Genomic DNA, 15,393 nt, shown 5'->3' with positions numbered 1-15,393 from the left:
CCAATCTTTTGGTGAGTGGCAGTTCAGGGTTTTTGAGAGCAAGCTGCAATATTTCTCCAGGTCTGCAGAGTCATAATTAAAGCTGAACTGAGCGGAATTGGAGAGGGAAGGTCAGCGAGGTGCCGTATGAGAGATGAGGCTGGGCTGATGGGCACCAAATGAACAAATTATGATGGGCCCCACTCAATGTGATGAGGTCAAATGCTTGTTTCTACCCACTGACAGTTCAATTTCCCTGAAATGTCTCCCGGTTTTCTATGAGCTAATTATGAATGAAAAGTTATCAACTGCCCACGCCAAAAGGGCCTTAAATACTATTTTGTGGAGTTCTTAATGTCAAAATATTGTTCAAAACAGCATGCTGTACTACTCCACATACAATGCTTGGGTTAATCTAAATACTAGGGAAACACTATCAATTTTCCCCAGGTTTCCCAGGATGTACACATGGGGCAAATCCTCCAGCACTTGTCAACGTAACAGCAAATAAAAAGATCACCTCAAGCAACCTACAACTCCTTTCCTCAGGCAGCAATGGCTCCTAGTGTGCTATCAGATGACACAAATCTATAAGTAACACCACTTCCTCCTTTTTCAGGAACCGTCTTACCAGATTATAACCTTCCTGGCATCAATACTTAGATTTGCTCCAGTATAAGATTTACTACACGGAACCAGCTTAAAAGCAACGGACAAAACCCAAGCTTCCAGGGAATCATGTTCCATGGTCTGTATTTATGATATTCTTTATATCTTTACGTTTGCATGTCTATAATTTCTTTTTACATTCTGTGACAGGTGATAACTATATGACAAAATTTAGGACTCAAATAACTAAAAACAAGTATGTGGATTCAATTATGATAGCATAAAAACAGCTAAGATGGTAACATATGGTAAGGTCCTACTATATGAAGCTTTCATAGAATGATGTCTAGCATAGTAAGTAACTAAGAGTTTTCTAGCAAGTTACAGCAATGTAAGAGCTTGGATCAGTGCTCCAAGGTTAAAGATATATCACACAGAAAGAGAGTAATATGTTCTAGATAAAATAAAATATAGCACCGAGCTTGAGTTTTAAGAAAAATCATAAAAGATATAAATATAATGTAACTGAGAATTATATTGCTTATCAGTTTTCAAGTTAAAACTAGAGGAAATGGAGTTTTAGGATGGTCTTTATAAGGAAAATAGGTTCAAAGTATAAAAAGAAGTACTTGGCAGAGCTGAGCAGGAAGGTATAAAAAGAAGTACTTGGCAGAGCTGGGCAGGAAGAGAATCAATTACAATCCACAGAGACCACTGGACATCAAGAATAGAGTGGGAAACATGTTGTCATCTAAAGACATCATATTTAAATACAGACTCATACTTTTTGGCAACTTAGAAATATAGAAACTTCCTAGCATTGACCTTTATTCCCATTGTTGCCAGAACATACTTAGGTATGCAGTGTCAATTTACATGATTCCTTAAGAAGCATTATTTCATATATTTGTGTTTAGTGATCACAGTTTAATTCATTCATTAAGGGACCCTTTTCCGGAAGTTGATTTTTTTTCTAATTCTTACTGTAATTGCATTGTTCTGATCGTGTATTATAAAGGCAGCTGCTTGCCTATCATTTGTACTTTCCTCGTTAATCCTGACTCAGCGAATTAACCTTTAATTACAGCCGTTAAAATTGAAATGAGCCTCTTGTCTGGCTGGGGCTGCCCCCTTTCACTGCTGGGTTCTGATGAAAAATCTTAGGGTCAATGAATATGTCCTATGTCATGTCTGATAGCTGCTGCAGATGTGAGGAGGTAAATGTTACCTTAGAAAGATGTACTCTCAATTTGCAGGAGATCTCTGTTGACAGGAAAATAAACTCAAAATCATATTTCCAGATTCTCAGTTTCTCATGATGTACTTTTAAACCAAATTAAGAGGGCATGTGAGGAATGCAGAACATGGGGTATATAGTGCATTTAGTCAAATACAATGCAGTAACTCCCTTCCATTTTATAGTCTGAAATAGAACATAAGTAATAAAAGGAATGTGTCAATGAGTACTAGTCTCTTAAAACTTTTTATTTATTTTGTGTGTCTATTCATGCAAATGAACATGCTATGACATATGCACATGAGTCAAAGAACAACTTGAGAGAGTTGGCTCTCTCAAGCTCGCTCTCTCCTCTCTCTCTCTCTGCCTCTCTCTCTGCCTCTCTCTCTCTCTCTCTCTCTCTCTCTCTCTCTCTCTCTCACACACACACACACACACATGAGTTCCGGGCACTGAACCATCCTGGTAGTCCCAGTGTTCTACTATTTTCTAGATATGTACTTGGTGGGAATAATTGACTTAGTGACGTCATAAGACTGACAATAGGGCTCTTTAAGCAGACATCAGTGGGAATGAGTCCTAGAAAGCAGGAAGATGGCATGTATGTGTCTAATGAGCACCCTTCCTGTGAAGTACCAGGGTGGGAAGGCCAGCACAAAGGTTCTGTTCTATCTTCTTGGGACTCAGACTCCAAGTCTCATTATATTTACTACATAAAAGAAAAAAAAAAAAAAAAAAACCCTTCCTTTACATGATGTTTGCTGAAGTCAATTAGAATATCTTTAATGTATATATATATTTCCTAACTTCAGAGCTGAAAAAGACCTGAGAAACAATTGTTCTAGTCCCATAATTTCTCAGATGAGGTTATGAACCTATTTCAACACTGATGATGGGTTTAAATTTACAAGCTACGCCACCAGATCGTAATTCTATCAAATATGCCATATGAATTTACATATTTAAAAACATATTATGGAAGACTTCAAATGTCTACAAAACAAAGAGGCTAATATAATAGCAACTATTTCCTCTTCACTGAGTTTCAAGTTATTTCTCTTTAGCACCAAGACAGTGTATGGGCATTATTCAGGCAGGAGACCCTGGGTTGGACGCCCACCACAAGAGGGGAAGAGAAGATGGACACCAAACCCGGCAGCATCTGCTTAGCCCATCTAACCCAATCTTTTATTTTACTTCTGTGTTATTAAAAAACAGATTTTAGACATAATTTTATCAACAAGCTTGGCTTGTATGTATTAAAAACAAACAAACAAAAATCACCTAGCCCTAAGAAACCTTAAAATACTGTATTTCACACCCCAAACCAGAATCCACTTCCTCAATTTCTTCAACCAGTGAGCATTCACATTTCATGCAGCTGCCTTGCTGGAATGGCCTCAGGAGGATGTACACATGGCTCTCTCCATCTCAAGCTTTGCCTACACGCAGTTCTGGAATGGTTGTTTCTTTGAACCATAGTGTTCAGTGCTACTCTAACATTCTGGGGAGGTATTTATAAACCCAGAATGTAGAACAGCTGCAAACTTAGAGAAATAACCCTGATTGATAGGATTATAAAAGATGGATGTAATTACATTCCTGAATGGCTTGAATAACAGTGTGTCTGATCTATTCCAAGATAAGTGGTTTTTACTTTTCTTTGATATTAGGGTCATATACCGTACTTATCTATTTTACTTCATGCTCTCTTATCTCTGGTAATAAATTAATTTCTTGTGTTAGTTGGGAATGTACCCTATAGCTGTATTCATTTTATCTTTCTTGGAAAGGAAACAAAGTCTTTATGGATATTATAATAATATTTTTCATGCTTTCATGTTAAAAGATTTAACACCATTAAATGAGATAGATTTATTTATTTTTCTTCCTGTGCTATGTGTTTAGAAAACAAATTGAGCATGCTTTTGAAGAGAACAGTGGTAACAGGAAGTTAACCTGACAGACACACAACAGATTTAACATGTGACTGGCCAGTGCAGTCACCTGTGACACTAAGGGAGAATAGGAATCCTTCACTGCAAACGGCAAAATTCAACAGAAGCAGTGAGACCAAAAGGGTGACAGCCAACAGCCACACAAAGTGACGTCAGTTTTAGAAATAGAGAATAAATCTACCCGAAAGGAAAATCTCTTGTGAATAAATCACATTTTAAAGTCCCTCCCATTTCCTACTACAGTGCATGTAGTTGTAAGAAGGGAAAGAAAAGCAAATTTATAATCTTAAGAAAGCAGCAGGAGGTGAGCAGTGAACTGCCTCTGCCCTGGCAATGATGTCCACAGGCAAGCAAAGAGAATGGCAGAGAAGAGGGAGAAAGGCCATGGCTTTCATTACTCTCAAGTCCTCCATTCTTTCTCTTTGCACATGTGGGTGTCCTTTGTGCTTTCTATTCACTAGTGACTATAATTAGCAGCTCAGTGACTCATTGGGGATATCTCCATTGTCACACAAAGCAATAGGAGTATTCTTTACCATTTAAGACTTAACCTGGGTTAGGGTTAGGGCGCGTGCGTGTGTGATGTGCTCAGGGAGCAAAGGCACCTAAGCTGAGGCCGATGGCCCAAAGTTATATCTGTAAGACCCACAGAGTAAGAGAGAGCAAGTTGTCCTCTAACCTACACCCATAATAATGTAATTTTTAAAGTAAAAGACTTAAATTGGCATGTGTTTGTTTAAACCAATTAAAATATTTTACAAAATTACCTGAAACTCAAAATCAATTCTAATCTTTTCCCTTTTCAACAAAATCAGCTCTGTGTATCCAGAGGGACAGGAAATGAATGGGACCGAGATGCATGATGCAAAAGATACAAAGAATAAAAAGAAAGTTTAAAAAAGTTAGTCCCATTAAAACACAGAAAAGGGACAGATGGGAATGGCCTCTGGTGACAATGGAACCTCTAAGTAGATCAGAGAAAGACCCCAGGCCACGGCACGGCACGGCACACCTTCACGTTTAACTGCAAAATTAAATCAGTTCCCAACTACAGAGGACTGAATAAAAGAACAAGACAGGACATAGCTAGGCAATGGAAGCACAAAATACTGTCAAACTTTAATTAAAAAATGTTTTCAATTTAAGCAGACCCAGGCCAGTGATTTTTCATTATTTTTAACACAGTTCCATGACTACTGACATTTTCATCAGAACAAATAAAGGGTTTTCCTCAAATTTAAAATGACAAAATTGTTTTAAAATTTGACTCATAATTTCTTTCTCTTCTAAACTCAAAGGAATTTGATTTTAGCTGGACTTGTCCCTTAGCTCAGAGCTTAAATACACCTTCACCTTTAAAACAAAGTATAAAACATATTTCTGAGACTGCTGTTATCATATAAGTTAGACACATGAGCACTTTCATGGATGACACTGCATACTCATGGAATGCCATGCTTACTAATACATGCAGGACGCCTCCCACAGCAATCTGCCCTTGCAAGGCAACTTGGGGGGAACCCCGACACTCTGGAGGTAAAAAAGGAGTGGAAGGCATGCTTACAGCCATTTCAGGGTTAGAGTGCAACTTCAATCACGATCATCATTGTTCTGTACAACTATTCAAGTGATCCCACATGCTGCTTGAATAGACTTCAGGTGGAGTGAATCCAAATCTTCCCCTCAGTTACAGCTTGCCTTTCCTTTCAGATTCTTCTTAAATTAGTGAGTGGCTTCGATAGTAAAGCAGGCCTAAGGGAGGCTCTGCTCTGTTCTCATGTTAAATTTTTATCACAAGACACAGTCAAGACCTCAGCCTTCACATGGCGAGTGCTAATCTCATTAGATTCCATTTTCCTACAGCAGAAAGCCATAAGCCTATTTGGTAGCTAAATTTCTATACTTCTTGCCACAACTAATGATTGAAAACTAACTTTAGAAGCTGTTTTTGTTTGGTGTGTGTGTGTGTGTGTGCGCGCGCGCGCGCACGCATGTGCATGTGGTCTGCCCTGAACCCCAATTATTGCTCAAATTCACGTGTTACATGTGGGTTCCCTTTTTCCACATACTTCACTGTCAATCCTTGGGGACAAGGGGACATTAGCTGCAGGGCTCCTGAGGCATACCATCTTTTCCAGAAATTCCACACTGACCCCAGACAAGAGGCGCAGTACCGTTGCCACTGTTAGTACCACAGTGTCACAGGAGGTTAAAACAAGGGCCTACATGCAAATTCAAAGAAAGCAAACGAAGAGAAGCTTGTAAAAAATAGCCTTCTACTGTGTGTTTGAGAGCAAAAGTAGTTCAGACATCTCAATTTTAAGATGCATGAATGGTTGAAAACCACAGCAGGGATATAGGACTCAGTGAATATCAACACTGTTTGGAATATGAGAAAAATAACAATGGCAATAACAGCTATAGAATTTCTATGAAAAAAGCACTGGCCTTTGGGGCAAACTTCTTTTTCACATTTCACTGGAAACACAGGAATCTTGCCTCCTCTACCTACCACTTAGTCTCTGGCCTGAATAAATACCTGAATGAACAAAGTTGGAGGAAAAAGGACTTGGCCTCCTACTCTGTCCCTAGGAAAGACTGGCTCCTAAGAGGCCACCTCTAAATACTGGGACCACCCTAGTCATCAAGGAGCTATCATCACATGCAGGCCCTTGAGGTCCATACCTGTCCATTTATGTCACTGCAGTGAGTCATGGGAGGCACCTAGACAGCTGACACTAAGAAGTAACTCAGGAAAGCGACTGCGCCAGCCTGAACACTCTGAGCTCTGAGCACTTCACAGCAACCTCACCAAACTTTAGGGAACAGCGAAGGCTGCAGATGAAACGCAGAGAAGCAGTTCAACCTTGCCCATACAATGAAGCGTCAGTAAAAAAACAAAGAAAAAAACCTCCACAGCACCAAAGTTCAGCGAGCCTCCCCGGTCGGCAACACTCTGTACACAGTGCACACCAGGGTGTGCATCTGGATCTCTCAGAATCCACGCTCAACCCATGTACAGTGCTTTTCCGAGCTCTGAGTTTTAACAAATTACTAAACCTGAGGGTGACATTGGGAAACCCTTGAAAGTGTATGTGGCATCAGAGATCTTGGGCCAATTTAGGACTTACCTTGATTTTGGCCCACTCCAAAGTAGCACATTTTCACAAACTGGCAGACACACCATCACCAACTCTGCTGCTTCCTTCACAGACCATTCCTGGAATTTCTCCTCCACAATATACCATACTTTTATCTATACTGATCAACTTCCATTGGGAGACAGTGACCTATGCAGGCCACACCTGTTTTTTATGGTCACACAGTCAGAGTCCCCACTGACTAGTGCTGTAATTTCAGGCGTCCTGAAAACGCCATTTTTCATAATGTTGCTTCTAGCTTGTAGTATATTATGATTTGCTAAAATACTAACCCTGGTCATATTAAACATAACTAAGAAAATGTTACTCATGAATGACACACACCGATCACTGCTCCGTCCATGTTTCCTTAGAAATATATAAATTTTTCTTAATTTGTAAGATACTGAATATACTAATGTTTTTGCTTTTAATTTTTTTCTCCAAGTTGAGAGGGAAAGACTTACTGAGCCAATCCTAACATTTTAAAGCTGATACTTTCAGTTTGGATTTCTGAATCAGAAAAGGAGTTATAGGTCCAAAAAAACTTTCAGAATTGGTACAGTGGCTTTAAGCCTGAAGAGGCAGAAAGCACACTTTCTGTGATGGCTTCCAAAGCTGCAGCACACCATGCTTCCTGGGGATGGGACACTGATTTTTCTTTTTCCTTTCCCTTTTGTTTTCTGAGATGGCTATGGTCAAGAACTAAAGAACCATGGGCTCTGTGCACCCATTATGGGTGCTGCAATGTGGTAGACTGCCTGAGAACTTCATAACCAAGAAGATGCATTCCCACAGAAACACAATCTTAACCACCAGCTGTCTAAATCAATGAATGAGCCAAGGCCACGGTCCCTACAATAGCTGTTAAAAGTAAGGGTGTGTCTCTGTCCGTGTGCAGGTGCATATATGTGCATGTGGAAGCAGGGGGTTGACACTGACTGTCTCTCCACAAAACTGGGACTTCACCGACTCAGAAGCCTGCAGTGCTGGGTGCACAGGCTGTGCTGCTGCTCCTGGTTTCCACGTGAGACCTGAGATCCCACCCCAGGTCCTCACATTTTGCAGAGCAAATGTGTCATTGACTGAGCGCTCTTCCTCTCTCAGAGAGGTAACTTTAACTTTGTCTTTATAGCAATATTATGTGACCGGATGTACAAGTCCATCTAAATTACAGAGACTGGCGCTCCACTCCACCAATTCTAGAGTACTAAAATTCTGTTCACATTTTTCTTATATACAAAAATCTTTCTTCTCCATTGTCTCCATCTCCATAAGAACCCTAATATGCAAAGGCCTGTTCCATCTGTGCAGTCAGGTTTTGATTGAAACTCACAGCTTAACAATAATCAAGTAAAAACATCCACTGGATTAAACAGTTTGTGCTAAAATATCATGAGCAAAATCTAAAATACTCTCTATTTAGGAGCCATCTGTTGGCCAACTGCAAGTTGTCTCATGCAAGGCTGAAACAAACGCCATATTTACATATCATCTCCATCAGACTGCGAGCAAAGCCTCTGTTTTACTATCAAGTTCATTCGGCATAAACATCCCCATCTGGAACGCTTTCCTCTTCTTCCCTACCTTTCGTCCCCCCCCTCCCTTTCTTTTATGTGTATGGGTGGTCTGCCTGCATGTCTGTGTACCATGTCCATGCAGTATTGGTGGAGGCCAGAAGCAGGCATCAGATCCCTTGAAAATGGAATTATGCATTCTTGTTAGCAGCCAGCCAGGTGGGTGCTGGGGACTGAATGTGGATCCTGACATGGCAGTAACTGCTCTTAACCACGGGACCATCTCTCCAGCCCCATTCCCACTTTGAGATAGGGTCTTACTGTGTGGTTCAGGCTAGCCTTAAAAATTGCAATTTTCCTGCCTCCGCATCCCATTTAACCATCACACCCTAGTCTCACTGGAAGTTTTCATGAGAAAAATACTTGGTGTGAAAAATTGTTCTTTGGGTTTCTGTGCATATATTTTAGTTGATTACAGGCAACAAAACCCATCAGATATGCAAGGAAAAAAATTAGTGGAATAAATTTAAAAAAATCACCTATGAACAAAAAAGCCATACATACACTAAGTGTCATCTATTTATTTTTACAATCCTGTTTTATCATCCCATGGTAACTACTTTTACTGCTTCAAAACTGCTTCTTAGATTTACATATACTTAGAATACTAGAGTTAGAAACAAACACGGAGGCCCATCCTACTGTCAACATTGGAGAGCTAAGAAATAAAATGACAGCTAGTGATGGCAACACAGACAGACAGATGTGAGCTGTACTGGAGACAACCTAGTCACTCGCAGATGCCCTCTCCACATGTGCTTTAACTGTTTTGGATTGGATTTAACTGTTACAGATTGAGTATACTAAAATATGAAAAATATAGAAAACAGAGATCCATAATCCCATGATGTCTTTCCCATAGTCTTTTACTTTCCCTTTTTTTACAAATACCATTGTATAATTTTGCAAAACTAAGATCTACACGTATTATATTTATGGATCTGGTTTTCCCTTTACATTAGAACAGACTTTAATGATTATAACAACTTTCTTATGTTACAAACCGCCTTCATATGAATCCCTGTGTTTCTTGTTATTTCCTCAGAAGTAGATTTACTGGGTGAAAGAGTGTTTCGATGATTCTGCTACGGGCAGCCATGATATCATCTGGAAGGATGCATCATGAATGAGCTGGTAATGCCCATTTCACTGTCTCCTCACTGTATTTTGCAGTATTTTGCTAATGCCAGGCAAAATGGTTCTTTAAATTTACATTTATTCATTAATACAACTGCACATTTCCATCCATCCATCCATTATCATCTGTACTTCCTCTTGAATTTATAATCCATTTTTATCATCTGTCTACTTAAAAAATGTTTTACTAGAGAAAAATATACACACAGAAAAGCATGTTTTAAAGTGCACAGCGGTTCAATGAGTTTTCTCCTAAATGGAACACACCCACACAAGTGCACCCATCAAAAGACAGAACATGAGCAGTCCCCCAAGCTTCCACACATCCCTTAGAAGCACTAATTCTCTCTCCTAAGAACCTTTATTCTGATGCCAATGAGTTTTGCCTGGTTTTGTGCTCCTCCCCCTTTTCATACAAATAGTTCTACTGTTTTTTTGTTTTTTTTTTTAATTAGTAAAAACTAGGCACAGGTTGGGCGGTGATGGCACATGCCTTTAATCCCAGTACTGGGGAGGCAGAAGCAGGCAGATCTCTGTGAGTTCAAGGCCAGACTGGTCTACAAAGCTACACAGAGAAACTCCATCTTCAACAAAACAAAACCAAACAAAGACTAGGCATTGTACAGTTATGATCCCAGCACTTGCAAGGCTGTGGCAGAACATTATGAGTTCAGGGTCAGTGTGGGCTACAGAAAAACTTGTAATAAAACAACAAACAACAAAAATCTCAAAACAAAGGAAACAAAGGTTAAACTGAATTAGCTAAAATTAGAAAAGTACACATGCACAAGATTAATGAGTGATCATAACTGATGACTCTGCAAGCAGATATACAAAGAAACCAATCGTGTGGGGGGGCCCATCCTCATTTTAACTGAAGAAAACAACAACCAAATGAACAAAACCCCTCAGACCCCAAGTCCTGCAAACATGCTCTCATGCCACATGCATGTCCACACGCACAGAGAGGGAGACTAAGAATGCTTTACTGAATGATGCAACGTGCCAGTCTCTGCTCTAACACAATCTCACAATCCAGCAAGACAGGAAGCTGAAGTAGAGAGTGCTATTTTGCCAGACTGCAACAAACAGCTAGTAAGTGTCCAAATAAGGATTTGGTTCCTGCACTGCTGGCATCTGAGGGCAGGTTCTTATCTATCCTCCCTGACAGCCTAGTGAGTTTTGGGGCACCTAAATGCTTCACTATACATCTTTGTGGTCACCACTTTCTAAATCTTCAGAGGCTAACACACATGCTCAGTAAATATTAATTACTTGAGTAAATGAAAGACTTCACTGTCAATTTTCCGTGCTTTCCCATCTTTTAAATATGATTTATTACGCCTTTTCCTTTAGAAAGAAGAGTGCCCTGAAAGCCAAAACACCACTCCCTCACTTCTCAGTGGCTAAGAGAAAATTTTCACTCTGTAATTGCACAGACTCCTGCAGCTTACTAGTTTTCAATAGTGCTTTGTGTGAGCTCACCAAGAAGGAACACAATGCAAGTCGCTCTTCACAGCACAGACCGTTGGTGCAGCATGTTTACCGTGAAGAGGAAACCCCTTGGAATGACATGCAAGGCTTTGAGAGTCTCCCTTTTCAATAGGAGTAGCTCCATGTTTCCCAGGCAGCTCAGATCTGCAGCCTGCAGCTCCCTGACCACTGACTACACAAGATCAGTTCCCAGATATGAGTGCTCACTAAGCTCACCAACTGGATTACCTCAATAGAAGGTCAGTCATAGCAACAGACTGTATATACTAGATAGCTTGTCGGACCAAAGCTTGTCGGTTGGTGGGCATAACATGCTAACTGCTGAAAAATTATTATAGTTTCAGACACTGACAGGTTGACAGTTTTGATGTTATTTTGTGTTAGGCAGAATATTCATCTTATTAAAGTTATATTCCCTCAAATAACACTGATTTTTTTTTAAGATACCAGCACATATAAATAAATGTGTAAAGATAACACTGAACTTTTAGTAGCCATGTGGTGAGAACATAAGGACTGTGGGCTAATATACACAATGATTAACTTTTATTCTCTGCCTCCACTGCACAGAAGTCTTCCTTCATGTAGGCAGGGCCCATGTGCCTTCAATGAAATTATCTAACAATGTACTGTGTGTGTCTGTGAGTGCATGTGTGTTTGTGTATGCATCACATTTTATAACCTCATTGGTGAATGACCCATGATTGTCTATATGCTACCTGGACGTGACAAGGAATCCCTTTATGTTACAGACATAGGGCAGTGAAAAAACACACACATAATAATTAAAGGTAACTAACAAGCATAAGTAAGTTGAGAGATAATGGTTGGATAAATTTAAATATCATTACAAAATTAAAGATCTGTATAAATCAGGCTTTTGTTCGAAGAGGCACTACTGAAGACAAAGAATTCATATCAATTACTTGTTTTTTCATAAGAAAGACCATATATACCAAATGGTCCTAGATGTTACATGGAGGTCACTTACGTTGATGACTGATGAAGAAGTTGACAAGTTTAGACCTTCAAGATCAGCTATCAAGCTTGGAGAAAGGGCTGGTGTAGGAAGGACAACTGGGGTGGATACTGGGTTAACTGGAAAAAAAGGCCCACATAAGTAAATGTACATGAAAATTTAAAATTCATATTGTTAAAAGCAACATTTTATTTTGTTAGTAAATCTAATTAAATTACTCTGATTAGTGAGTGTATGACAATTCTATTTAACATCCTGATTTAGTCAAGTTTTTACTAAGTAACAGAGTGATTAGTTTCAAAACAATAATGACAAACCTATAACAAAACAAGGTATAAATGTCTTGAGTAATGGTTTTTGAAAATTTGTATCGCTAACATTTATCACCGAAGAACTTCACTAAAAGAAAGTGGTAAGGCACATTCCACATTAACATAAAGAAAAATGTAAGGAGTGATTTCCAGCTGGGTCAGGCTTTCTAAAGGATGCTTAACTCACAACTTCAGTTTTCCTCCACTCCAATCAATTAGAGTCCAGGCTGGATAATGCCCTCTGGTTACACACAGCCACAAAGCTGTGTGCTAAAGCTGGCATGCACCTAAGAACAGAAACCTGGATCTTGAAAATCTGTTCAAACCAAAAATCCAATGACGTAGCTTGATTATCATTCCCAAGATGTTAGTCCATATCATTCAGCCTACTTACAGGACACTTCAGGCTCCACCTCCCCTCTGCCACACCCAGTTACGTGGACAAACTCTGACAACTGTACTTCTCAGGTAACACAGTTTGCCCCTTTTTGAGTTTGTTTTGTTTTTGTTTTTGTTTTTTCAAGACAGGGTTTCTCTGTGTCCCTGGCTGTCGAGGAGCTCACTCCACAGACCAGCTGGGATTAAAGGCATGTACCACCACTACCAGGTTCATTGTGCTCCTTTAATGTTTTGGTTTCTATTAGCTTATGAACACTTCACCTTACTGGCTTTTAGCTTTTAGTACAGTCTTAACTACTGAATTGGAAAAAAAAAAAAAAAAAAAAAAGCTAGAACACACAAAAGTTTTAGCTTCCAACAAATTCTCTCTCCAAAGTAACAGTAACTTTACTCAACTTGCCTCCACTTTTCATATTCTTTCTCTCTTTTTAGTCTTACAATATCCCAGGGATTAGGCAGAAAAGGAATTAACTCATAAAGCTAACAATGAAATGTTTCTTTTTCAAGATAAGGCTTCTGTGTTCAAGTAACTTATGAGAAAAAAAGATACACACCCTTTAAAAAACAAAGCAACACTACAGTTTGTCAGTGACAGTGGGAAGAAAGGAACCCTTTAAAGGCAACCTCAAACCAAGCCCACACACAACAGAAGCACAGAGGTGGGATTGGGTGCCTGTGGGAATGAAGTCCTTGGTTCCCTCATGGCTTTGTATTTAGCATGGCTGAAGCAATGGTAACACAACCCCAGGCTATGTAGAACTTACCTGTAAAACAAAGGTATGTGTGTGTCTGTCCGTACGTCTGCCCACCCGTCCGTCCATCCACAAGGTGGTTGGAGGACAACCTCAGCTTACCCCTTGTTTGAGGCAGGTGTCTCTTCTCTATTTACTGCTTTGCACCCAGGCTAGCTGGCTCTCCTGGCTCCCCTTCTGGTCTGCTGTAAGAGCGCTAGGCTTACAGGTGTGTGCTAATGCATCCAACCTTATGTGTTTCTGGAGGTTTCAAAACCCCATCTTCATGGTAGCATGGCAAGTGCTTTACTGACTGAGCCACCTCCCCAACCCTATATTTTTAAGACTTTTAACAAAACACTCTTTTCTTTGATAGGGTATGTATAATATGACAATTACCAAATAACTCTTCTGACTTAAATTCTGGTTCAAAATGGAATGCAGCAGCAGTAACCAAGGGCTGATATGCTGCTACTCAGCTTGTCCCATCACTTGCTGCTGTCATCATTAACCCTTAAAAACACTTGCCATGTACAGGTGCAGATGCAAATGCTTCCACACACAGCAATACATTCAGTCCCCAGGACACTATTTGTTTAATTCTGTAGACCCAGCCAGCAACTAAGTGGCAGTGGATGTGATGGTTAATGTTAGTTATCAATGTGAGTGGATCTACAATCAACATATGAATTGTTGGGGATGTGCCTGAGGAAATTTCAAGATCAGTTCAAGTGCAGTGTTAAGACCCACCCAAAATGTGGCAGCATCTTCCAGTGGCAGGCCAGATTAATAGATATTTGCTTCTTGCCTGTTTGCCTTCACGTTGAGCTGCCAAGTTCATCTACCCTATTGACATTTTGCTCCTTGGGCTGCAACTGTCATTCATCACTGATATTTAAGTCCAGTTTCTTCAGCCTTCCAATGAGAACCAAAGACCAGTGGCTCTCGGAATTCTCCAGACCTTCAACAACAAACTGGGACTGCCAAGGCACCCAGCCTTATAGACTGAGCAGCTGCCAGGCTCTGGACCTTTTCAGTGTGAAGGCAGAAATGCTGGGAGTACCTAGACCACGTCATGCAAGCCAATCTGGGAAGTGCCTTTCAATGTGCATGCGCTGACTAACACAGAAGTCAAATAAACTGTAACACAGCTAAGAAGCGAAAAGAACTGAGATTGGACCTCTCCACTGTCCAGGCATGGTGGACCACATCATTAATAATTGCAGAGGCAGGCAGATCTCTGTGAGTTTGAGGACAGCCTGGTCCAAACAGTGAGTGAGCTTCAGATTGGCCCAGGGTACATAGCGAGACTGTCTCAAAACAGAAAGCAAAGCCTCAAGCTTTCTATTGTCCACTTAGCCACCTTCCTCTATGCCCTACCGGCACAACACTCAGCAGCGTAATCAATACCAGAGACAATGAGGCTTAGGAAGAAGTACTACTCACTGTCTGGAAAGGCTTCAGAACTAGTTGAACCAAGGATGTAATGAACGGTAAGTTGGTATAGGGGACGAAAAGATTCATTCCCACCCCAAAGGCAGAAGGTATCACTTTCTTGAAGTCCAACAACAGACAGCAGGTCATGTATTCGTCTAGCATGGGTATTATCTCCTGACACCCATAGAGTCAAATAACTTCATAGTCTTAAGGGCAAAGCCGACAACTCTTGAGCCCTGGGGAAAGTTCACATTCAAACCTAACAGCCAGCATTAAGAATGCCATATTGGCAGTCTATGGGACCTCTTACAGTGGAACCAGCATTTATCCATAGTGCACAAATGAACTCTGGGAACCCATTCCCTATGGAAGGCTATTCTCTCAGCCCAGATACAGGAAGGAGGG

The 15,393-nt window shown here is 40.3% G+C and overlaps 1 protein-coding gene across 1 annotated transcript in view; it reads right to left on the bottom strand.

The window, feature by feature from the left end:
• Nucleotides 1–15,393, bottom strand: part of Ap3b1 (adaptor related protein complex 3 subunit beta 1) — a 198,252-nt gene that overhangs the window by 49,322 nt on the left and 133,537 nt on the right. The window contains exon 22 of the mRNA XM_051182988.1: nucleotides 12,123–12,229. Coding sequence (XP_051038945.1) covers nucleotides 12,123–12,229 — 107 coding nt within the window. The remainder of the gene's footprint in view (nucleotides 1–12,122; nucleotides 12,230–15,393) is intronic.

This window comes from Phodopus roborovskii, unplaced genomic scaffold (assembly GCF_943737965.1).
Source record: "Phodopus roborovskii unplaced genomic scaffold, PHOROB, whole genome shotgun sequence".
Taxonomy (NCBI): domain Eukaryota; kingdom Metazoa; phylum Chordata; class Mammalia; order Rodentia; family Cricetidae; genus Phodopus; species Phodopus roborovskii.
This window is presented reverse-complemented; position numbering and strand designations above follow the sequence as displayed.